The 27049-nt window shown below is 31.7% G+C and overlaps 1 protein-coding gene across 2 annotated transcripts; it reads left to right on the forward strand.

Annotated features, from left to right (window-relative positions):
• Positions 1–11838: 11838 nt before the first annotated feature.
• On the forward strand, positions 11839–18550 carry LOC107421219 (potassium channel AKT1). 2 transcript variants are annotated; one of them, XM_025074507.3, is made up of 12 exons: positions 11839–12298; positions 12581–12946; positions 13256–13313; positions 13393–13710; positions 14264–14509; positions 14657–14755; positions 14838–14870; positions 15000–15185; positions 15340–15534; positions 15630–15705; positions 16318–16878; positions 18118–18268. In XM_025074507.3, exons 1-12 carry the CDS (start codon positions 12102–12104, stop codon positions 18132–18134), a joined length of 2352 nt encoding a protein of 783 aa, XP_024930275.3. In that variant the 5' UTR covers positions 11839–12101; the 3' UTR covers positions 18135–18268. The 2 variants fall into 2 exon arrangements, with proteins under 2 accessions (XP_024930275.3, XP_015885894.3); XM_016030408.4 differs by having other exon boundaries at positions 11846–12298; positions 18126–18550.
• The last annotated feature ends 8499 nt before the right edge of the window (positions 18551–27049 follow it).

The raw sequence follows: 27049 nt of genomic DNA on the forward strand, positions 1-27049 counted from the left end.
ACTATTTAATTTATCATATTATCATATGTAAAAATGAATGATTTGACTTAAATAAATTCTGGGTTATAATTATACAAGTATATGTATATTTATGTATATGTTGGTACATGTGGGAACGTCTTAATACGATGATTATGGGTACTATTTAAATAGTTATATAAATATACTTGGTTGTAGATTATTGTGTACCATACTATACCATGGATATTGATTTGTTGGATTATTATTATGAGGGCTTTTTTGACTATCCCTTACTTGATCACATGTTTCATGAGATTGGATAAGAAGGTCCCCATGTTCGTCGCCTTAGGAATGTCAAGGATCGTATTGACAGTTTCCCATTCGCTTTGTAGTCATTGATACACTAGGATGCTATTTGTTGTTGTGCAATAGATTATGGTAATGAATAGGGTACACAGGAATATTGTTGGTAGATTATAGATACAATATATATTTATATGCTTTGTATATTTTTGATTACTGATAAAAAGTATTATCATCTTGACATTATTCTTATTTTTTATGTTAAGTTGGCTACAATGTGACACTTGAGAGTCATTACCATCTTTTTTCGATATATATATTCTTTTTTTTTTTTATCTTTTTAAATATGTTGTGATGGAGTTAGAGAAAAAGGAGTCATAGGCTTAGTTTTATAGAATCTTTTTAGTGATATTGGTAGTACAAGAGATAAGAGAGATATCACATTTATTAATGATCAACAAAAGGTACTTTATTTTAGTGTGTTGGTTCTGTCATTTAAATTAATTGAAAATAAATATAAATGAGTAGGTTTTGCATGAATTGTGTTACTTTAGTAACTACTAAATATGAAGGTGGAGTTAGTGTAGTCGGAGTGTGTTGGTTCTGTTATTTAAGATGAAAATGTTTATAAATGATTAATTAAGTTTATTATGTAGGTTTTGTATGAACTATGTTACTTTGGTAAATGTTCTATGAGAATATGGAATTTTTGTAGTTGAAGTATCTTGGTTTTGTCATTTAAAATGAAAATGTCTATAAACTTTGCATGGCTTCATTACTATGTTTTTGTAGTTTAAGTGTGTTAGTTCTATCATTTAAAATGAAAATATCTATAAACTTTGAAAGGCATTATTACTATGTTAATTTGAAATGTGTACAAAATGTGTTACTATAATACAAATTGAAAATGTGTACTGAATGAACTATGTTACTTTAAGCATTTTGAGAATAATATACGAATATTCTTAACCCTATAGATTTTGGTGATTTATTTATTGTATGTCATCTAATATTATAAACATACTATGTAGGGTTTGATACTTGCATTGGAGGAATTCATTCCTCATGTGGACCATCATTTTTTTGTTAAATACTTGCACTTAAACTTTTGTAAGGCTTATGAAGGGGATTTCTATAAAAGAATGATGTGGAGCACATCGAATGCCATAATAACTCTTGATTTTATAATGAGAATGAACAATTTAAAGAGGGATGTTGCAAAAGTAGTTGATTGGCTTATGAAGTTAGACCCTTGCCATTGAAGCATGCACTGCTTTAAAGAAAATTTGAAGTATAACCAAGTGACCAACAACCTAAGTGAATCTTTCAATTTTTGTTTAGGCATAAGCCTATCATTACTATGTTGGAGGAGATAAGGAAAAAACCAATGGAGAGATTTATAAAAAAGAGAGAAAGCATGAGAAGATGCATTAGGATTGTTTGTCCAAAAGTGTTAGGAAAATTGGAGAAGCTGAAGGTTGATAGCAAGGCTTATGTAGGAACTTGGGCTGGAAAAGAGATGTTTAAGGAGGATGCATACTCTTATAAGATTGTAGTTAAGTTGAATGCTTGCACGTGTACATGTAAAAATTGGCAGAGAAATGGAAATCCATGTATTATGTCAATTCATCAATATACTCTAACAAGTAATATCCTAAGGATTTTGTAGATAATTGCTATAAGATAGAAATGTACATAAATGCGTTTACAAGAATGATAAATATGATAAGTGGACCCAACCTATGTAAGAGGATAGGACGACAGGTAATCTATCTACTTCCATTTAGGGTTCAACCTGGCAGATCTAAAAGATCTAGGACAACCGATCCAATAGTGAGTGACCATGTAAACAAGTAAGAAAGGTAGGATGTAATGGTCGATGTACAATTTTCGAGACTTAGTGATACAAACCTAGGTCAACACATGCCTAAACCCATATTATATTAGCCTGGATCTCAATTAAGTTCAAATTTTAATGAAATGACCTTAATCCCTAACCAACCTGTGATTAGAAATCTTGGTATAATGAAGACGTCACAATAGGTGATGGATATCCTATTGATAAGTCACAACTAAAACACTCACTCTCTAATGGTGTTTTAGGTTTTCAAAAAGAATAAAGAGAAATTCAATCTCACAATTAATTTTCTGTAAAATATTCTAGCTGCCTTCTCCTTGAAAAATAACCCTTAAATAGGTTCAAGACATGAAACAAAAAACCCTAAAAAATAGGACAAAATCAGCCAAAAAGATTAGGAAACCTAATGTGGCTGAATTTCCTTTTCAAGACATGAAACAAAAAACCCTAAAAAATAGGACAAAATCAGCCAAAAAGATTAGGAAACCTAATGTGGCTGAATTTCCTTTCTCCTTTCCTAATCTAATTTTGATTAATTAAATTAGTTAATTTACAATGAAAATAATATTTCCTAAGTTGATTTGTCTAGCAAATAAATAAATAAAAACCAACTAAAATGCTAATTTCCTAAAACAAAAAGTCAAAATCAAAGTAGAAAATTAAAATACTATCTTTTTGACTAAGCTATCTTTGACCATGTTTTGACCAATTTAAGCTCCAAATCAGCTTCTATATGCCTTGTAGGATGCCAAGTAGGATTATCATTGAGTCCCACACATTGGCCTTGCTTGGAACAAAGAGAAAATCCCAACTCACCGAAATACAGTAAAGTTAGAAACAAAATACAATAAAACCGGCCAAACTTCCTCCTTTGTTCACACCACCTGTTTGATTGCCTTTGAAACTGCCTTAACTTGATTTCATGACCTCTTATGATATGTATTGAATCCATGAAGTGTTGGAACCATTTTTTGCTGCCTGGAGTCCATATTTGCACGAAAATAGCTACCCGGGTTCGTATCGGCCTCCACCAGTTTGATGCTTAAAACAAGTATTGTATCTTCAGGTATGGACAAACCCTTTTCAGAATTAATTATTCCCTGGATAAAGATAGCCAGGTTATCCTTAAATCTCTTAGCTTGAACCCTAGCGATCGGCCAGTCTTCATCCGTATCGGATCAGCACCCCAGTTGATAATCGGTTGTGTGGGTACAGACGGATTCTCATCAATTAGGTCATAATTGAAGGAGTTGTAGAAGGTCACATGTAAATAAGCCACTTAGATTAAAAAGGTGCTGGCAATGGAGTTGTGATGTCAAACTTAACAATTGTAGCTACAACCCCATATAATCAGACCCCACAAAGTCAAGCAACTCAATTATTAAACCTTTTAATTGTCTAGTTTGTGGTGTGAGTATTCTTTCAATCATATTAAGTTAATAATTTTCATGTGTTTATTTAAATGTTTAGAGAATATCCACTTCAACTGGAGGCAACTCAATAACAACTTTAAGCAAAGGCTGAGGCAGGGGTAATGGAAGATGTTGTTGAATAAGTTCAAAGGAACCCAGTCAAAGTAGTTAAACCGGTTTATCTTAAGGCAGTCTAGCAACTTTGACTCAAGCTAGTCAATCAACCGTAACTCCATCCCACCTCAACTAACTTATGGGGTAATTAAGTTTAGTTTGATTTGATATTTATAAAATTGTATGTTATGTTTATGTCTAATGGAACAATAATATTAATGTAGCCAAGTTCAATCAGATGCATGGGAGGCTCAGGTTTACTTCCATGCATAGTAATACGTAACTTAAATAGCAAATCCAAAAGAGGAGAACCAACCATTCGCAACAACAAAGGAAGCACAAAAACCAAAGGAAATGGGAAAGCACTAGCAATATATGACTTTGAATTTGACTTTTGAATGTCTTGGTAATGTTGAGATAATTACTATTTTGGTAGTTTGGCATATTTTGACAGCTATTCTAATGTATTTTGATGTAAATATTAAGTAGACAAGTTAAAGGTTTAGATATTTGTTATGTTGAGACTGTCGGTATTTGATAGTTTGACATATTGTGACATTGGTTGTGATGTAAATGCCATTTTATGTAGACCTGGCAATTTGGATCATGACACGGCGACACGAATCGAAAACGACACGGAATAAATGGGTTTGAGTTTATTATAAATGGGTTCGGGTCATAATCGGATCAACCCGTTTAACACGATTATTAATCGTGTCATTTTCGGGTTGACCTGTTTAACTCGAAATTGACCCGTTACGACCCATTTATTAAACGTGTCAGTTTCAACCCGACACGATTATATACCTATTACAACCCATTTAAATTTAATTTTAAATTAATATTTTATCACTAATATAATATTTAATAACTAAAAAATATCATAAATTAAAAATTTTATAAAAATAATTTTCTATTACTAATTTTTTAAAAACAAAAAATACATTTTTAATAAAACAAAAACATAAAAATAAAAATAAAATAAAAAAAATTTCGGGTTAATAGGTTAATTTTCGGGTTAACGGGTTAATAGGTTAGTTTTCGGGTTAATAGGTCAATTTCAGGTTAACGGGTTAATAGGTCAACACGACCCGTTAAAATAATCGTGTTAAACGGGTCGTGTCGTGTTGACCTGTTTATAAACAGGTCGGGTTAGTGTTTTAGGTACCTGACACGATTAATAAATGGGTCGTGTTCGGGTTAGGCATTTTTGACACGATTATTAAACGGGTTAAAACGAACACGACCCACCAACCCGAATTGCCAGGTATAATTTTATGGTGCTGATGTAAATGTTTAGTGGAGTCCATTATTATTTTGACACATCTACGAGTTTCGGTGTAAATGTACAGTAGACCAAATAGGTTTTGTAATTATGATAGTTACGGCATAAATATATTGTCTTTATAGATGCCATTTTCGTTAGATATGTTTAACTTTTTGGTAGGTGCTATTAATAAGATGTTTGGACATGGTAGCATTTTTGTAAACTGACATGGATCAATTAAAGTTATTGTTGATTTCATTTATGGATTTATTTAATTCATATTATAGTTATTTTTATTTGTGGACTTTAACCTAAAATACCATGGAAACTTGTTATAATTGACCAACCAAGTTAATAGTTATAAGTGACCAACCAATCTTTAATGAAAATGAATGTCCAACAATAAAGCCCTACTTTTCACTTTTCATCCATGCAATTCGATTACATATCGATTATTATTAATTAATTATCAATTACAAATATATTATAAAGTAACCAATTACAAAGTAAGCAATAATATTAACCATCAATTACAAATGGATTATATACCAAGATACATTATTTTACATAACATCTAGATACATCCATTTCCCCATGGATATAGTTTGATATTTATTTTTCCATAATAAACTAAATATGATATGAATAGTGAATCGATAGCATATTAATTTTTCCAACCTTTTCCTTGAAATCTCATCAAGTTTCACACATTTCTTCTCTAATTTCCTAGTACTGCTTATCCATATTTACAACTTTTCTAAATTTCCAGTTTCCTAACTTTATTTCTAATTTTCTAAAATTTCGCTTTTAATATGCTAGAAACATCCCTTCCACATTCACCAGTACTTCTATCCATTGATTTAAAGAAGTTGCAACCTTTTGAATTATACGAAAAATAAAAAAAACAATGCATTATGCAACATAAACATTACAAAATATAGCACCATTTATGAAATTCATTTCATTTACTTGTATTTTACTATATGGGCTAAAACATAACAATTTCAACAATATCAACATGGATAACAACATTTACTAATCGTTATGCAATATCTATAGAGGACAATTAGGTTCATTAAAGTGAAACCCACCATTAACTAATCCATTAAAGTGAGAAGCAAAGTCTCCCATCTATATGCACATTTTTCAAATTTCTAAAAATTTTTAACATATATACAACCCTTGCTTCGATCAAGTTTTAAAGATCAAAATCTTAAAATTTTAATTCTAACCTAATATTGCGAGTTTCCTTCTTTACCTTATAATAATTGTTCTGTTTCATATATTAACATATATATATATATATATATATATAGTTATACACATTTTGGACATTTTTAGACCTAATAAAAAACACAATGGAATAGCATCGTCTCAAGATCTTAATTAGGTATATTGTCATTAGTATTTGAAAACGACTAATTAGCTTATGCGATTACATTCAATTATTTGTGAATATAATTATTGATAACTGGGTTAAGTATGGTTAAACTATCAATTATTCAATTCCAATATTCTTGCAGGATTTTAATAAATTGGATTAATTAGTGATGAAGTTCATAGCCTTGGTCTCATCATTGTTGGATTTGCATCAAAACTATTATTCTTTTTGCATCGTGTTTCCATTTAATTTAGTAGATTAATTTTCTAGTTTTAATTTAGTCTCATCATTAGAATTGGTAGTTCAAATAGTATATAATTCAATTATCTTTAGTACTTGACAACTATTCACTTAAGTGCGCCAATCCTGTTTTGATAACCACTTTATTACTCGTTCCATTTGTATACTTGTAAGGATTTAACACTCTGCTGTAATTTATGTAGAATTTTATCACTTAGAGTTTCTTAATTTGCTTGTGTTTAAGATGTTCATATTTGTACTTTTGTTGCTAACCAACTTAGTTGGGAACTCATGTCATGCATACAAGCCTAGTTTGGATAGGTGCTGTCCAGATGGATTGGAATTCTGATACCGAATGGACTCGGTTGTAAAGATCCTCGATTAAAAACCAATCAGAGTCAAGCGTGTGACATGTGTTAGCAGGGTTGGGAGCACAGATCCGAAGTTGCAAAGCAATCAGGGTTGGGGAAAAAGGGGGCTGTTAATGAGGACGGGTTGGAAATCTTGAATCTGGAAAACCTTGCCCTGTTGCCATCCCTACAAACAATAAATAAACTGAAATTTGAGACAAACAGTATTTGTTTAACTTTCATATTCTGGATCAATTTACGAGTGGGTTATGTTCCAACCTACAGAATTAATTATTACAATTTGGTTTGGTGAAGGTGTATGTTCATTAATGGGAATTCTGCTTTCTAAAGTTAGAAGTTTCTTCCATTGAAAAACCCAAAAAAAAAAAAAAAACATAAAAACAAAATAAAAAACAAAAATAAAAATAAAAATAAAAATAAAAAGGAAGTTTACGAATTACTAATGCGCATTTTCTATTGATGAGAAGTGGAAAAAAGGAATAAAGATACTGAAGTGAACAATATATATATATATATATATTATAAAAAAAAGATAAAAAGATAAAAGAAATAAATGAGAGATTAGGAAGAAATAAATGAGAGATTAGGAGCCTAAATCATTAGATTAAGCCTAACATGTCTCAAATATGCTTTTTACTTTTTAGTAATGATGGGAAATAGCACTATTTGCCAACAATAGGAAAAATACTTGCATGTTTGATGCTGAAAACATGGATAAGACACCAATTTTATGTTGGATTTAGATGATAGGTCAGATTTCAGTTGTTTAATTATTGTTTTATAATATATTACCTTCTTTATTTATAACTACTTATAATATTATCTTTAAAAAATAAAAAAAGGAATACGTTTTCAATATGTCTTTAGACTGTACCATTTCTTTGGTTGGGTTAGGCACCTGCTTATTCATGCATATATGCTACTCTCAACCTAAATCTCAAGAAAAAGAAAAAGAAAAAAATAAAATAGAAACTGAAATGAAAGGCAGTCTAGAAACTTAAAAGTTGGAAAAAGGAAATAAGAGTGTAGGTGGTCCTATGACAAGAGACAAGATCAAAGATCACAGATATTGGGGGCACTTTTTTTTTCCCTTTAATTCTTTTTCTCAGACCACTTTTGGGATTTTGTTTAAAGTTCCAATTTATACGTTAACTCGTTCTCACTCTTTAATTTATTTTGATCTTATATTGGAATTTTAATTTTTTTTAAAACGAAAATAGAATAAAATGTTATCATGTAATTTTAGCAGAATACACATGTGTTTTACCATTGGAAGGGAGAATCTTATGCCTTGAATACAAGCAAAGTGTCATGATAAAAAGTATTTTTCATCTTTTCGGTGCAAAAGCATTCATTACAAAAATGAGCAAATTTTTATTTAAACTATTTTAATTTTACAATAAATAAATTTAGATTTAAATTTTTGAAAAATCACTATTAACTTTCTTTTTAATTTTTTATTTTTATTAAAATATATTTATTTGTCAGATTTCTAAATTAAAAGTCAAAAAAGATTAAAAAATTAACATTTTAGGATTAAATTATTTTGTGAAAATATTTATGGCTTCTAACTATTAAAATTAACTGCTCAAAACTAATAGATAACGTCTAAGTGATAATTTTTTTAAAATGTAAATATCTATCTATAATTAAGACAAAACTTAAAGAAATAAATGAAACTTCCCCTTAGAAAAATAACTGCAAATAATTTAAAAAGTTTTTTGTTTTGTTTTGTTTTTTTGAGTGTCACAAAATTTTAAAAAGTTACTACTCCAGTTTCCACACTAATCTTTATAAAATAATAAAAGAAAGAAAAATCTTAAGCTCAAATGAAATATAAAAATACCAAATTTAAAAGAGGATCCTTTCATTTTGTATTTTGCATAAACATACATATATATATATATATATATGGCAGTAATGCCTCTATTGATGATAATATATAATTAATTTCAACATTTTGTTTTAATTTAATCCCTCATGTTTCAATGTTAATTTAGTTCTAAACTAACATGGAAGTCAAACTATATCGAATAGTATTAGGAGTATTAAATTTGTACTTTTTAAATACTAAATGATATGGTAGTTTGTCATTAATTGACAAATTGATGTAACCTAAAATTATAAAAAGTGAACGTAATAAAATAATATCGTATCATATTATATCATATAGTATTTAACATTTTGTAAATAAATTTAGTAATTCTAGCATTATTAAACTAATAGCATACTTGATAGTTCTTTTGTAAGTATGGTTTTCTTTAGTGACACAGATGTACTAGTAACTAAATCATTTTTTGTTTTTTATTTAAATTTTTTAATTTATCCTTTTATATATATTTGATTTTTTATAACAATCCTTTTTTTTTTTAATTTGTAAATTTAAAAACAAAGAGGAAACCTTCACGGATAGCCCATTAAATTACCATTAAGTTAGTAGATTATATTTTAATTTTCACATCACTTTGTCTTTCATATAAGATGGAAAAATCTCACAGAGATCAATTACGAGCACATGTACTTAAAACAAAAAAAAGAAGGAAAAATATAGAGAATCATTTGAAAAGTTATTACCAAATATGTAAAGAATAATGCTTAAGGGTATTATTAGAGGTAAGGCTATCCACATGTTTATCAAATGATGAGAGGTGTTGTTATTTTATTTTTTTAGAAAATTTATTTATTTATATTTATTTTTTTAAATAATAAAATAAAAATATATCACTTTGCCACCTTATCTAAGTAGTATGATGAGAAAATCTAACCCAAAATTTAAATCTTAGAAATATAATTTAAGAAATTCATAGAAAACAGCAAGAAAAAGATAGATAGAGATTTATACTAGTTTGGCCAAAATAAGCTTACATCCAGTTGAGCTCCACCAAGAGCCTTCTTGCATAGTGAATATAATTTATCACGGAGAAATACGAGCTCTTTAAGGAGAATGAGTGGTTATCCCAGAGATTATAGAGAAAGATGAATAAAACCCCAAACCTGTTTTACCCACTTTCTCTCTCTTTTAAAGCTTCTCTCTCTAAATCCATCAACGAAAAGTAAAGCCAAAATCCAAAAGAAAGTCTCGAACGTTGTCACATATGTATTAAATGAGTATCTGATAAAAATAACTTGTGCCAAAATTATGCATTGAAGGGACCAAACACTTGTAGTACATGTTGGTAGACTTCCTTATACCCTTAGCATTAATTATGGGAATAATTGTATTTTAGTATTTTTTAGTTTGAAAAAGCTGCATTTTCAATACTCAAATTTAAAACATTTTAATCTGTACTTTTAAATCTTAATTTATTGCATTTTGGTCTAATTTAATTTTTGGCTAATACAATTTGGGTGTTATTAAAATTCTTTTATTTTTTTTTTAACTAAAAAACATAAGTTGCGAAAAATTAAAACAAAAAAGTCTAAATTGTGACAAATTATATTTTAATATTAGTTAAATATGACAAAACTATAATGAAAAAAAATTTAATTGGACAAAAATAAAACAAATTGGAACTTAAAAAATTAAATTAAAACATTTTAAATTTAAAGATCGAAAATGCAATTTCTCATACCAAAGGTAATAAAGTATAATTAACCCTTAATCATATGTAAATGCATGGATGGCATGCATGAGTTGCTCTCCAAAAATTAAGGAGCAATCTGTTATCTCTTTTTTAACATCATTCAGTTTACCTTTCCACTAGTTACGTTCAATTATGGCTCTGCTTTTAACATAAAGGAAAATTGAAACATGGACAATTTATAGCATCCAAACTTTCTATTGCTTAGATAACCAAAATTCCTACTTCCGGACATGAAACGTTTTATTTTACTTCTTGTAAATTTCACTTTTCTATATATTCATTACTTATAAATCACTTTGTTCTTTCTCTACACCTTATTCTTCAAGTTATATGGCACATTCTCTCTCTCTCTCTCTCTCTCTCTCTCTCTCTCTCTCTCTCTTCTAGTTATATGGTACATTCAGGTAAAATAAATGGCAGACCAAAAAGGGTGATATGAATTTGCTATGTACTGAAGAAACCTGTGGGGTTAAATATTTGTCAAACTCAATTTATTTTTAATTTTTTATATTTATCTTTAGGGGCAGAATAGAAGATTCTCGTGGGAATATTTATGAGAAAAAACAGCCGACAACTTTCACCGCGGCTAGTTGCCCACCTTATACCACTGCTGTATCTGTTTATCTATGGCTACAAAAAGATTTTTAGTTGTCGCATGCATTGAAATTCATGACATTTTCTGAGTGACCGATTAGTTTTGCATGCTTATTACACATCTATCATTTTCTTTGATTATACGTATAAATATATATAGAGATAGTTTTTTTGTTTAAAGTGCATATGACTGTTGGCACGTAAAAAGATGTCTATACTACAAAAATTTCGTATTTCTACATATCTTTACTATATATGTTATGACTAACTATATATATATATATATATATGTTATTATTATTATTATTATTATTTAAGTTTTATAGACTCCATTCTACCCAAGTTCAAATAAAATACAATAATATTACGTATACATAAAATGATGGATATAATTCATACTTAACCATGCATGCCATGTCATTGGCGCTAAGCCCATAACAAATTGGCTTTCTATTACCAAAAAAAATAACAAACTGGCTTTTATTTTAAGAAATTTTTGAAAACTTCAGCACATTTACTCACCTTAGTCAATTGCATTATATGGCCTCAAATTAATTCCAAATTATGAAAGAAAGCTTAGCTAGCTTCCCAAAGGAGGTGTTCAAGAACAGGTGCAAAATGGTAATTCCCTAACATCTCCAGTTTTGTAGGGAATAGGGAGAGATTGCAAAATCTATAACTACGCAAAGGACGCGGACGATGTCACGTACCCTGGTATGCATAAAGAAAATACAGAAGAGAATAAAATAAAAGAAAACAAGAAAGAAGGAAAGAAAAACAGAGCAAAACAGAGTTAGACACTTGGAAGAGAGAGAGGGAATAAGAATCCGAGAGAGAGGCAGAGGAGGTTATTTGGCTTTAATTTGTAGGTTTAGGTTACTTATAGCTATGCTTCAATAATGGTGGTCTGAAACGGGGGATTGGGGCAGCAGAGGGAAGAAGTTTCTAGCGGTTGTTGTACAATGAAAAGAAAGCAGAGGAAAACAGAGGAATAACATTAGGATCAACCGGAGGCGATGATGAAATCTGGGATATTGAGTGGAGTAATGTGTGGAAATACGGTGGAAGCTGATCGGTTAGATCGTCTTTCGAAAGATGAAGGCAGCCACTACAGCCTCACTGGAATCCTTCCAGCTCTCGGTGCCACAGCTCGCAACAACCGCAGAGGCAAGCTCTGCCGCTTTATTATCTCCCCCTTTCATCCCTACTATAGGTCTCTATTTGATCTCTCTTTCACTTCTCTCAAGTCTTTTTTTTTTTTTCTTTCTTTTTTGTTTATGATAATATTGAATTACATTTCAGATTATGGAGTTAAATTTGGTTGGAACATTTATTTTGGAAATACATGTGATTGGAAATGAATAGTTTAGAGCTTATGCAACAATTGCAACTAATTTATCTATGACATTTTCTTAATCACTTTGCAATATTCTTTTGAACTGGTTATTCATTTTGTGAAAGATATTCATTGCTGGGTTGAATCTGGTTTTTGCAGAACTTGGCAGGGATTTCTTGTAATTCTAGTTTTCTATACAGCGTGGGTGTCTCCCTTCGAGTTTGGCTTTGTGAATAGATCAAAAGGAGTTCTAGCTGTAACAGATAATATTGTGAATGCACTCTTCGCAATTGACATAACTTTGACCTTCTTTGTTGCATACCTCGAAAAAACTTCTTATCTCCTCATTGACGACCCCAAATTGATTGCTAAGAGGTATGCCAAAACCTGGTTGATCCTTGACATTATATCCACAATCCCCTCCGAAGCTACTCGCTATATATTGCCACATGCAATTGAAACATATGGCTACTTCAATATGCTTCGGCTCTGGCGAGTTCGTAGAGTCAGTGCCATGTTCGCAAGGTAATATGGGAGTTCACTTATAAATTGTATGCAACAAATTTGGTTAGGTTATTGTATAAGCTGACAATGAATCCATATATACAGTAGGGTTGTCTTCAATTGTACTTCATCTCCACAATAAAGTCCAAAAAAGGAAAAAAAAAAAATGGTATAAGTTATAGATGAACTTTCTTGATCATCTTGAGCATAGTTTATTTAGTATAGAATAGATACATATATTAGGATGCTTATTTTCTTCCTTTTATTTTCTCTGGGAATGTGTCAATGAAATTTTCCTATTTTTTCTCAATTTTTCTTTTTATATTTCAGATTGGAAAAGGACAGAAACTATAGCTACTTTTGCATTCGATGTGCAAAGCTTATGTGTGTGAGTATCTTTGACAAATATAATATAGTCTTTGCTTTGAAGAATGAGACTGTTTAATAGGCTTGTGATGTGCCTGTAGGTTACTCTTCTTGCATCCCATATTGCTGGTTGCTTCTTCTATTTTCTCGCAGCACATTATCGCGATCCAGCAAGGACATGGATTGGAGCAGTACACACAAATTTTCATGAACTGAGTTTGTGGGACCGGTATGTGACCTCAATGTACTGGTCCATAGTCACAATGACAGCCACTGGCTATGGTGATTTACATCCTGTTAATACAGGGGAAATGGTTTTCGACATATTCTACTTGCTCTTTAATGTTGGCCTGCAAGCTTACCTTATTGGAAATATTACCAACTTGGTTGTCCACGGAACTGCTAAAACCAGACAATTTGTGAGTAAAATTCTTTCTTTAGTACTCATATGTGCTACTTCAAACTTAGCGGACAAAATGGAAAGAAAAAATAAAAATATAACTAATTATATAAACAAATAATAATTTTTTCTTTCCAATATCAGGCTTGTCAACTATTCAGTAATGGAAAAAAAATGTTAATACATTTTATATTGGAAAAAAAAAATTTGTTACTTTATTTATATAATATTTTTCCCAAATAGTTTATCACATCAGTTAAGAAATTATTACCCAAAAAAAAAAAAAATTTAAAAAAACATAAGAAATATATATATATATATATATATTTTTTACCAAATAGTTTGCCAAATATAAACAAGGAATTTTTTCCGTAATGGAAACCAAATCCCAAAATGTAGAATAAGTGCATTGTTTCCAAAAATTTATAACCGTACATACTGTTCCAATTCTTGAGCATTATTTATTTATTTATTTATTTATTTTTAATTCTTGAACTTGAGCACTTTATGACTTATGAGTTTGGTATTATCTTTTGATTATGTTTGGCTTGTTCGTCTTGGTTGAATTCCAGAGAGACACTATTCAAGCTGCTTCAGGTTTTGCTCAAAGGAACCAACTACCCGAGCGCTTGCACGAGCAGATGCTTGCTCATTTGTGTTTGAAATACAGAACAGATTCGGAAGGATTGCAGCAGCAAGAGACTCTTGAGGCCCTTCCCAAAGCCATTCGATCTAGTATCTCTCATTATCTCTTCTATCCACTTGTTGATGGCGTCTATTTGTTCCGAGGAGTATCAAACGACTTGCTTTTCCAACTGGTATACCAACTAAAACAGTTCCATTTTATAACTTTCCTAAAAATTTCAAACATATGCTGCAAATCCAAACAATAGGAAATCTTGAAAGCAGTTTTAAGTTCTTCAATTTTCTCTTACATGTATATCGTTTGGTTGTGAATTTCGAAGGTCGCGGAGATGAAGGCGGAATACTTTCCTCCTAATGAAGATGTGATTTTGCAGAATGAAGCACCAACTGAGTTGTATTTATTGGTTACCGGTTCTGTGGTAAGAACTAGTAACCCCCCAAATTCTCTTTAATGCCTTGACACTAATTAGAATGGCTTCTGATTTTGTAAATTCCTGACAGGAATTTGTGGTTCAAAAGAATGGAATAGAACAGGCAAGTAGATCAAGACAGATGCTTACACTTTGTTGGGGGATGTTGGGGAAAAAAAAAAAGCAAAATAAGAAATGGGAAGTTGCTTTAGTTTTGATTATGAATATACTGTTTTCCACTGGATGATTAAAGGTTGTTCGTGAGGCGAAAACAGGAGACGTCATTGGGGAGATAGGCGTGCTATGTTACAGGCCACAACCATTCACAGTTCGGACGAAAAGATTGTGCCAGCTGCTACGTTTGAATCGAACTGCATTTTTAAACATTGTTCAGGCAAATGTTGGAGATGGAACTATTATCCTCAACAATCTTCTTCAGGTCTCTGTACTTAGAAATATGTAGACATATAATACCAACATATATTAATGCATACGATGTTAAGTTATCATTATTGTTTCAAAGAGTTTCAAACTATTTTTATTAATCTAACAAAATAGATAGTTTTAACAAATTATATTTGTGAGTGATGCAGCATTTGAAAGAACTAAAGGATCCAATGATGGAAGAAATTCTGAAAGAGACAGAGAACATGTTGGCTCGAGGCAGAATGGATTTACCTCTCACTTTATGCTTTGCTGCAATGAGAAACGATGATTTGTTGTTGAGTCAGCTGTTGAGGAGGGGTTCGGATCCAAATGAGATGGACGCCAATGGACGGACGCCCATGGTATGTATCATCTTAACTTGTACAAAAAGTAAATTTTGATTAAGATGAACTTTTAATTTGAGACTCAAAGTTTTTTGGCCTTTTTGATTGAACAGCATATTGCGGCAGCTAATGGGAATGAGCATTGTGTAGTTCTACTTTTAGAGTATGGAGCAAATCCTAACATCAAAGGTATCATTACAAATAGCGGGATTTATATATTAATTCTCCTATGAAAATTGGCTGCTTTAGCCTCATGGTTTCAGATTTTTCTCTTTTTTATAATTTGGCCAGGAGACTAAAACCATAATTGAGAATGAGCTGGTGTTGAATGGCTTTGAATAAGAAAGCTGTTAAAATGCTGCTTTTCTTCCCTATTACATTAACATAATATTGCTAGAACACTTTTGAACGCAATTCCTCGTTACTTGGTTTCTTTCTTAAAAAAGAAGCAAAAGCATTTCAGCTTTCTCTCTCTCCCATATTATCTACGATATCTAACAATATTAAAACTATATTTTTCCTAAAAGCTTAAAAAGCTCACTGGTCTAAATTCTAATACCACTTTTAAGGATCATCTATTGAGTGAGCGAGAATGATTTATATATTTCGAGGAGTGACATAAACATAAGTTTTGACTATCTATCATATCCTCAGGAATGGTTTGAAAGCTTTCTTGGTTTTCACATGACGAAAGTGAAGTGGCACAACTAATCCAAATATTCTCTAATTTTACATTATTGCCTATGTACCATTTTGTTCAGCTACATGAATTCGAGTCTTGGTTAATTACTCTGTATGCAGATTTGGAAGGAAATGCTCCATTATTGGAAGCCATAATGGGGAATCATGAATCTGTAATCAAACTTCTCTTAGACAATGGCGCGGAGATAAATTCTGGGAACGTAGTCAATTATGCATGCGCTGCTGTTGAACAAAACAACCTAGAATTGCTCAAAGAAATTGCTGAATACGGCTGTGATGTTACACAGCCCCAGCGCAATGGAAGTACAGCACTTCATGCCGCAGTATGTGAAGGAAACAACGAGATCGTAAGGTTCCTTTTGGATAAGGGAGCTGATATTGATAAACCAGATTCAAATGGATGGACCCCAAGAGCCTTGGCTGATCATCAGGGCCATGAAGAAATCAAAGACATGTTCCAGAATAAGGATGGGATCAGAAAACCAAAAGTTTCCTCTCCTTTCCCGAAGATTAAACGAGTCGGATCGAAATTGGCCAAGCACAAGAGTGAGTCAAGCATACCTCCATATGCACATGATGTCGCCGTGGATAACTCCCATAGACGAAGGGCTTGCAAGTACAGCAACTCACTATTTGGAATGATGTCTAATGTCAATAATGGTGAGCATTTGTTTCAGTTTTCTATACGTTCTCACCTTCCAAGGTCTGATCTAAACCATTTTCAGGTTTCTGTGTCTTGTCCTCAGTCTCTTTACGTGTCTATTTTAGTTGTATTTTTCATGTTTTCCTCCGATCATAATTTGGTATTATATCATTACGGTAATTTTCAAGCTGAGATACTTAGAGCCAGGTTGAAACTCAATTTGTGTTTTGAGAGAGAAGTTCTTCGGTGATATGTATGTTGATAAAGAAATTGTGTATTAGATTGATTTCCACAGTTGCATATGTTTCCTATAAGCTTAAACTTTTAGGATACATTTTGATTCAACATTGTTTCAGAGCTTAGGAAAAGGATACATTTTGATTCAACATGATTTCAGAGCTTAGGAAACCATGAGGTTTTGAGTTTGAAGCTTGGTATCCCCATTGTTGCATTTTCATGTGTACGGGCAATTAGAACGTAAAGAAGAGTGTTAATGATGAATTGTGTTTAAGCATGATACACATTCTCTTACCTCCTTTTTATGTGCTTAAACATATGGGATAAATTTTCATTTAACAATATGCATGAGTGACTTATAGATATTATTATTTAGAGATAAGCATTAGGCAAAAATCTATAATACTCTAATTGAAGTGCATACTTCCATGCTCACATTGAAGTAGACCCCACGTGGGACACACTGTGATTGTGGGAGTACAAACTTCTAGAATATTGTATATATATATATATATTTTGTTTAGTACTCCAAGAATATTGTAGATTTTTAATCTTAGAATTATCTTATATCATTATAATAGTAATTGTAGATTGGTCATTTACTTGTTAAGCTATATAAATTTTTTTTGGTCTTTTTTTGTCTTTATATTACTAATTGAGCAATTGCAATAAGAAATCCTAGCATTTTTTTGTCCCTCTTTCCTTCGATTCTTCCTTTCGTATTGACCAACTTAATATGGTATTAGAGGAATGATAAGAATAATACCATTAAGAAATCAATTGTTGAACAAAGTAAGCTATATTGAAGGGAAGAGCTAGTAGATTGATATACTTGATAAACTCAAAATTTTGGACCAATAAGAATTATGTTAGTATATTAAAATCGACTTGTTTAAAGCAGGGTAGGGACTTATTATTAACATTAATTATCCATAATCCACTCTCACACGAAAATCCCTTGATTAACTATCTTTTGGAGGAGAACAAATATTCTTTAATTTGGCATAACTTTATTGAAGTGGTGCAGATGAAATAGACGTTGTTGGAGGAAGAGGAAGTTTCGCCACTAGCCAGGGCTTGAACTACCCAGCTAGAGTTACAATTAGCTGCCGGGGAAACGTTGAAGGAGCAGGAAAGCTTGTCCTTCTGCCTGACTCCCTTCAAGAACTACTAAATATTGGTGCCAAAAAATTTGGTTTTAGTCCTACTCAAGTTTTGACACAAGACGGAGCAGAAATTGAAGACATAGAACTCATTAGAGATGGTGATCATGTTATTCTTGCTAAAGATGGGATTGATAATTCAAGGGTTGATACCTGAGAACTAAAAAAAATATATATATATATATATATATATATATAGCTGTGAGAAAATATAATTTTGCCATTTATTAATATTTAATTAATTATTTTTCTTCACAAAATTATGCAAATTTGTGTTTTGACCAGCCTTTTTCTTTCCTTCTCATTTGTCATTATGCTTTACAGCTTTCACTTTTTTTTTGGCTAAAAAAACATTTATGACACAAAGATGACCTTGTAAGGAGGAGTAAGAAAATTAGAATTTCAAGAACCTGTATGTATGAGATTAAATGACTGATCTGAGACCTATGTGATATCACAATCTTCTAGTACGAATTTGGCCCTGCTAGTACAGAGGGTCCTATGACGTTTGTCTCCATGATACTAGATTTCAGATACGACACCATCAAAATCTTTCACTGTGAACTATAATGTACCTAAGCTTTACCACATTTACAGTATGCACACAATGCAAGCAAAGCACATAAAAAAAAAAAAAGCCTTTTTTATTTTATTTTTTGTTTTCTTTTTTCAATTCTTCTCTATATCAAAATGAGAGCTTCGAAAGGCCTCATAATATTCGTCTCCCAAAAACCTAAACCAAAGGAAGGAAAATTAAAAGTCATGCCATCAATTACCCATTAATATTAAATCATTCAAATCTAAATGTTAAAAATGTTACAATCCCCCACATGAATGATTTGATGACTAGGGACAATACAAGACTCTAGTGGTAAAACTCTATGGTTGGAATCTGCATAGGATGGATAGATGTTATTTTTTGAACCTTCTTTTATAAGACTATATTTATTTTATTGACTAATGGTAGATACAATATCTTTGAACCATTTTGTCGTTTGTATAAATAATAATATAGTTCACACATGATTCCTTCCTGGTACACTTTAGTTCTCATTGTCGTGTTCATTTTGGTCTTAAACACCTTTCTAGTTCTGCGAGAGTTTCTAGATAATTGCACCCTTAATAATTCTCCTTTGAAGCAGCCACTCTTCTCTCTCATATAGATTATTCCTATTTCCAATGTAATCAACGTGATTACGTATAAATTACCAAACACACACATATAGAAATCATTGAAAGCATACTTTAAGTTTAACCTTCATCTATCACTATTTCATCATAGGAATATGCAGAGGATTAATCCCCATAGTGATCCTTACCAGTCTTTATAATTGCGTTCTCCCATTGAACCTAGATCTTGAGATCTCCAGTCAACTAGGATGGGTTTCCATCATATCGACTTTCCTTACAAGTTTCAATCCCATTCCCCTCGATGACTTCTAAACTAAATCTCTATTTAACACTTTGGTTAGCAGATCCACAATGTTATCTTTCGACTTTATATAGTTTATCAAGATAACTTCAGTTGAGATTAACTATCTAATATAATTATATCTACGATGAATGTTTTTAGACTTTTCATTATACATAATATTCTATGCCTTGCCAATCGTAGATCGACTATAATAATGTGTACTTATTGTTGGCAAAGTTTAGGCCATCTTGGAATGTCCTCTAAAAATTGGAATAGCCATTCAGCTTTTTCACCACATTTATCTAATGTAATAAACTCATATTTCATCGTGGATCCAGCTATAATAATTTGTTAAGGACTTTCATGTTACGGTTACACTTGCTAATATAAACACATAGCCACTTGTGGAATTTAAATTCTTGATATCTGATATCCAATTTGCATCACTGTATCTTTCTAATACAGCAGGATACCTTGTATAGTGTAGTCCATAATCATGACTTTATTGTAAATATCTTAGTACTTTAACAATTTTTTTCCAATGAGCTTCATTTAGATTACTCATGTATCTATTAAGTTTACTCACAGCGTAGGTTATGTCTGGTCTTGTACAACTCATCAGGTATATTAGAGTTCCAATCACCCTTACGTATTCTACTTGAGATATATCTCCCCTTTATTCTTGGATAAATGTAAACTCATATCTATGGGTGTTCTAGCTATACCGGTATCGTCTTTATTAAACTTAGCCAGTATTTTATTCACATAATGTGTTTGGCTAAGAATGATTGCATTTAAAGTCCTAATGATTTTCACTCCTAAAATCATATTGGTAAGCCCAATATCTTTCATGTCAAATTTGGATTTTAACATGACTTTTGTAGTTTGGACTATATTATCATCACTATTTACAACGAATATATCATCTACATACAAACAAATAATGACATATCCATTCTCTGTATCTTTTATATAAACATATTTATCACACTCATTTATATTAAATCCGTTATTTACTCAGGCTGCTCGATATAGATCTGTTAATCAAGATCTCCATTAAGAAAGACTATTTTAACATCTATTTGATGTACTTCAAGATTCAGCAATGCAATGATCGCCAGTATCATCCTTATAAAATTTATCCTCGTTGCTGAAAAATATGTATCAAAATAATTAACGCCTTCTTGTTGCTTGTACCCCTTAATTACAAGCTTTGCCTCATATTTATCTATCGTTCCATCTGCTTTCATTCTCCTTTTAAATATACATTTGTAACCTAACGGTTTACAGCTTGGAGGAAGATCTACTAACTTCCAGTTGTGATTTTGCAAGATAGCATCAAGCTCACTTTTTATGGCTTCTTTCCATAAATTTCCTTTATGAGAGTTTGCAGCTTCTTGAAAACTCTGATATACACTTTCTAGCATGTAAGTAAGAAAATCTAGATCGAAGGATTTTTCTGTTCTTAGTCTCTTGCTTCGTCTAAGCTCAGCCTCAGTCTCAACTTCAGTCTCCGGTTTTTTATCACTATCACGATTATCTTCATTGACAGCATCATATATTCGTTTAGATGAACTCAATCCTTCTTCGGACTTATATGGAAAAATGTGCTCGAAAAATGATGCATTTATCAATTCCATTATCATGTTCTTATGTATATCAGAATATCAAACATATACTCATAAAACCGATATGCACTACTATTTTGTGTATAACCTATAAAGATGTAAACAACTGTTTTAAAATCTATTTTCACTTTCTTTGGAGTAGATACCATTACTTTGGCCATACACCCCTACAATTGTAATTATTTATAGGAAGGTTATCTTCCTTTCAAAAGCTTATAGGACGTCTTCACTTGATTCTTCCAAAGTACCTTATTTAAAATGTAGTTCACTACCAAAATGGCTTCCCCCCATAAGTTCTAAGATAATCCAGAACTTATCAGCATTGCATTTATAATATCTTTAAGATACGATTTTTCCGTTCATTTACACTTTTTGACTGTGGTGAATATGGTAGAGTAACTTCATGTCTAATAGTATGTTGAGCACAATACTCACAAATGGAATTACATACTCACTACCATGATCATTTCTTAGTACTTTAATATTTTTATTGAGTTGATTCTCAACTTCAGTTTTATAAAGAATGAACTTCTCTATTACCTCATCCTTACTTTTAAGCAAATATACATAGGAATATTTCATGCTATCATTGACAAAGGTGATAAAATATTACCTCCTTTAGCTGGAAATTTCAAGTTACATATATCACTATGGATTAAATCCAAAGGTTCGATATTCCTTTCAATCATTTGATATGATAACCTTGTTGCTTTTACCTCTACACAAATTTCATATTTATGTTTGGAATCAATTTCAAATGTGGAAATATGATTCAAGTTAATTAATCTCCATAGAGAATTATAATTAATATGGCATAGTCTACCATGTTATACATTGGAAGACTCAAGCAAGTAAGCAGAAGAAGTACTAGCTTTATTAATCTCATTAGGTATTACAGTCATTATATTTAGTTTAAATAAATCATTGACTAATAGCTTTTCCTCATAAAAATTCCAAACTTAGACAACATAACCTTATCAGACTCAAACATCAAACGAAAACCATGCTTAATCAAATGTGATTCGGACATCAGATTCTTGTGAATGTTCAGGACATATAGCACATTGTTCAAAGTCATTTTCTTTCCAGAGGCCATCTTCAGGACTACTTTGTCCTCCCCTGGAACTTCAGATGTGATGGAATTCCCCATGAACAACTTCTCCTCATAATTACTTGATTCGAAGGAAATAAATAAGCTCTTGTTTGAACATACATGGTGAGTCGTACCAGTATCAATCCACCATTCTTTAGGGTTTGATCCCACTAGGTTCAATTTAGAGATAACAATACTGAGATCTATAGCATCAACCTCTTGAGTGATTTGTTCCACTATCTGTGTCTCTTTATTCTTTTTTTTTTTTTTTTTTGTAGCCTATAGTCCGTTGTTGTGTGACCCATCTTATCACAGTTGAAGGTATTTACCTTGAAACTTGACCTTCTTACAGATTCCTCTTTTAGACGCCAACTTAGAATCCTTGGAATCTTTTTCAGTCTTCTTCTTACTCTTGGAGCTTTGACTATATTCCATAATATTGGCCTTGACCTCGACGTACAAAATTTTTTTTGTTAGATCTCCTATTGTCATCTTCGATACAAAGTTTTTCAATAAGAGTTTCCATATCTATTTCCTTTCTCTTATGTTTAAGATAATTCTTAAAGTCTTTCCAACTAGGCGGTAGCTTCTCAATTATAGATAATACTTGAAAGACTTCACTAATTATCATCCTTTTAGAATGAATCTCTTGAATGAGCACTTGCAGTCTGTGTACTTGACTCATCAGAAGTTTTGAATCCACCATTTTGAATTCCAAGAACCAGCCTACCATAAACTTTTTGGCACCAACATTCTCTATTTTATATTTGTGGTCCAAAGTTTCCCATAGCCTTTTTGCTATTTTCGTACCATAGTACACTCCATACAAAGCATCTGATATGTCATTCAAGATATAATTTCAACATATGTAATCAGAATACTTCCACGTATCCACTTTCATGAGAGTTTCTTTATCACTCTATTCATTACTTGAAGGTGTGTCTTCAATTAAAAACCTTGTAAGATTCAAGGGGTCAAGTAAAATAGCATCTTTTGTTGCTATCTTTTGAAATTGCTCCATTAAATTTCTTCAGTCACTCAGCATGATTTGCAGGTATAGCAACAATGCTAGAGTAGGCAACGTCACTTTGTTCATTACACCATAACATTGTTGTATACACACAAAGAATTATTTTATACACCCACCAGTGTCGATATCATCGTTGACCTAGCATGGTGATGTGGCACCATATTAATATGTCATGATGATGTGGCATGCTGACATATTGATGATATTGCTGAAGATGTGTCATGATGATATCCCCATCTAATGCCACCGATAGTCACACGTGGCCTTGCCACTACACCACATGTAGAACCCCAATTCTTCTCTTTTTAGCCAACACGTCACGAGCCAAGCTTTTGGTATCGGGCTTTGCGCCTGGCTAACACCAGCCTATTTACGCATGGTTTGAGCTTTAACATGGGTCGAACTACATACAACCTAGCAAAAGTTCAAGCCACAGTCCACTGGCCCACATACAAATAGGTTTAGATAGATGGATTGATTAACACATAACCCGATCCACATACCTACGGGTTGAACCATCTTTAACCTCCATCGAGTCATTCTTAACCTGTTGCACTGGTAAACAGGTTGACTAACTCAGTTGGAATTTTGTTTTATCGACTTTTACATTCTAGCAACAAAAAATCATCGGAAAGTCACCAAAATATACATAAAATCATGGGCAATAAGATTATGAGTATAATTTTTGATTAAAAAAAAGGAAAAGATTATACCAACTCAATTTACACCACGGGTATGGAAAAAAAAATTTATTAAAAAAATTTGATGAAATTTAATCTCACAACAACTGAATGAAGGGATCATAACCAAAAACCATAAACACATATTCAATTCACATATAAAGAAAACCCATAGTTTTGCAAAATTTTATTTTTCTTTTCAAAAACCAACACATATATATATTCATATATATATATATACACACATTTATCTACACGATTGGAATCAAGCCGAGATGCAAGTATAGTATACAAATGAAGGAAAGAATGAACAGATATATATATATATATATATAAATGATTAGTAAAAGAATCCATCTTAAGATTGTAAGAAAATTAGAATTTCCAAAACCTGTATATATGAGATTGAATGATTGATTCGAGGCCTATGTGATGCCACAGTTTTCTTAAGACAAATTTCACCCCATCGGTGCAGATGGCTCTATGACGTTCGTCTTCCAAGATACAATGGATTGACTTAAATTTCGAACACAGTACTAATAAAATCTTTCACTGCGGACTACTATGGACCTAAGCTTACCACACTTACAATATGCACACAATGTAAGCACAACACCTAAAAATATATATATATATATATATATATATATATATATATATATATATTTTTATTTTTTTTCAATTCTTCTCTATATCAAAATAAAAGCTCCAAAAGGCCTCATAATATTTGTCTCCCAAAAGTCTAAACGGAAGGAAAGAAAATTAAAAGTCATGCCATCAATGACCCATTAATATTAAATCATTCAAATCCAAACATTAAAAACGTTACAAGAGGATCTCCCAAACAGAATGCTCACCAAAAGAAAAACAAGCATCTAGAAAGAGACTTCTTAGTGAAGAAAAAAAAGAAAAGAAAATACTTATGTTTCTTATCTATTAGAATTGGAGAACTTACAAAGATAAATAGGAGAGGAGTCCTCACAATTAAGTTAACCAACTTCTGAAATCTAGTAAGCAATGACAGAAACTAAATAATCTTAATAACTAGGAAAAATAAGTCTATGAGATTTGGATACTAATTATCTTTCTCTCTTTATCTGGAAAGAACAACTACACAATTATTCTTTGATTGCAAATCTATAATTTCAAGTACCCCTTCAAGCTGGGCAATATATGTTAATCAGTCGTAGCTTGGAAAGAATGACCTCAAATTGATTTTGATAAAGAGCTTTCGTAAGGATATCTGCAGTTTGAAGGTTTGAAGGTGTGTAGACCATCTTGATAACTCTCTGATCAATCTTCTCCCTAAAGGAAAATGTTGATCAATCTCAACATATTTAGTTCTATCATGGTGAACTGAATTCTTAGCAATTTTGATGGCAACCTGGTTGTCACATACCATCATTATTGGACTTTCAATAGAGATTTTCAAATCTCTTAGGTCATCTTTTAATCCACATTCCTTCATATATTCCATGTGCCATAGCCTTGAATTTAGCCTCAACACTACTTCTAGCAACTACAGATTGGTTCTTGTTTCTCCATGTAATAAGAATTCCTCACACATAGGAACAATAGCCTGTAGTAGACCCTCGGTCAATTAAAGATTCTACCCAGTCGGCATCTGAGAAGATTTCCACATTCCGATTTGTCCATTTTTTCAAATACAATCATTTTCTTGGAGCCTTTTTAAGATATCATAAAATAATGTACACTACTTCAAGATGATCATTAGATGGGTTTTTCATAAACTGGCTGACCACATTAACAGAAAAACTAATATCTGATTTCGTGTGGGATAAGTAAATGAGTTTTCCTACCAATCTTTGATATCTTCTTTTGTCAACTAAAACAGAATTGTCTTTCAAGTCTAACTTGTTGGAACACTCCATAAAGGTATCTAAAGATTTACAACCAACCATAAACCAAGCATATTTGCTTCTTCTAGTAGGTCAAGATTGAACTTCTGTTGTGACACAGAGATACCTTACCAAACAAAGAAAATATTTCAACATTTCGAGATCTTTGATTTTAAATTCTTTAGCAAGAGTGTTCTTTAATTGACTTATCTCTTTTTCATGATCACCAGTTAGGATAATATCATACACATATACTATAAGAATTGTAATTTTCCTTTTTGAAAATCTCTTGATAAATAAGATGTGATATGATTAGCCTTGAGTATATCCATGTTTCTTGAGTGCTACAGTAAATCTCTCGAACTAGGCCCTAGGTGATTATTTAAGGCCATAAAGAGATTTTCTAAGTTTGCTAACACTTTTGGTATTAGTTAGGTTTTTAAAACCTGGATAATTTCCATGTAGACTTCATCTTTTAGGTCTTCACTAAGAAAGATATTCTTGACATCGAGCTAATGGAAAGGCCAATCCAAATTGGCTACTAGAAAAAGGAGAACCCTAGCTATGTTTAGTGTACCAACTAGAGCGAATGTCTCTTGATAGTCAGTCCTGTAAGCTTAAGTGAATCCTTTAGCTACAAGCCCTGCCTTATATTGATAAACTCTCCATCTGCCTTATACTTCACAGTGACTATCCACTTGCATCCTAGAAAAATGTTTGTCTTTGGGAAGTTCTTTGAGTTCCTAAGTGCCATTATTCTCAAGAGCCTAGATTTCTTCATTTACCGCTTCCTTCCATTTAGGGTGCTGTAAAGCCTTTTCAATACAGCTTAGGATGTTTATGTTGGGTAGATTTGAGGTAAAAACCCAATAGCTTGGTGAAGATCTATCATATCTCATAAAGCTTGATATAGGGTGCTAAATACACGACCTAATACCTTTCCTTATAGTAGTAGGAATATCAAGATCATTACTAAAATAAGAATTTGAGTTACCTGGAGTAGAAGTGATTGGATTTGGAGTAGACACTTGGTTTTGCTAAAGACATATAAGTGGATCAATCTCTATCGGAGCTATATTTCTTC

This window comes from Ziziphus jujuba, chromosome 5, assembly GCF_031755915.1.
Source record: "Ziziphus jujuba cultivar Dongzao chromosome 5, ASM3175591v1".
NCBI classification, from domain to species: Eukaryota; Viridiplantae; Streptophyta; class Magnoliopsida; order Rosales; family Rhamnaceae; genus Ziziphus; species Ziziphus jujuba.

Excerpts from the sequence above, each read along its gene's own strand:
- LOC107421219 (XM_016030408.4), top strand. The coding sequence starts at position 12,102 with ATGATGAAATCTGGGATATTGAGTGGAGTAATGTGTGGAAATACGGTG. Across the intron at positions 14,871-14,999 it reads AAAAGAATGGAATAGAACAG|GTTGTTCGTGAGGCGAAAAC; the intron begins GCAAGTAGATCA and ends GGATGATTAAAG. Across the intron at positions 15,186-15,339 it reads TCCTCAACAATCTTCTTCAG|CATTTGAAAGAACTAAAGGA; the intron begins GTCTCTGTACTT and ends TGAGTGATGCAG.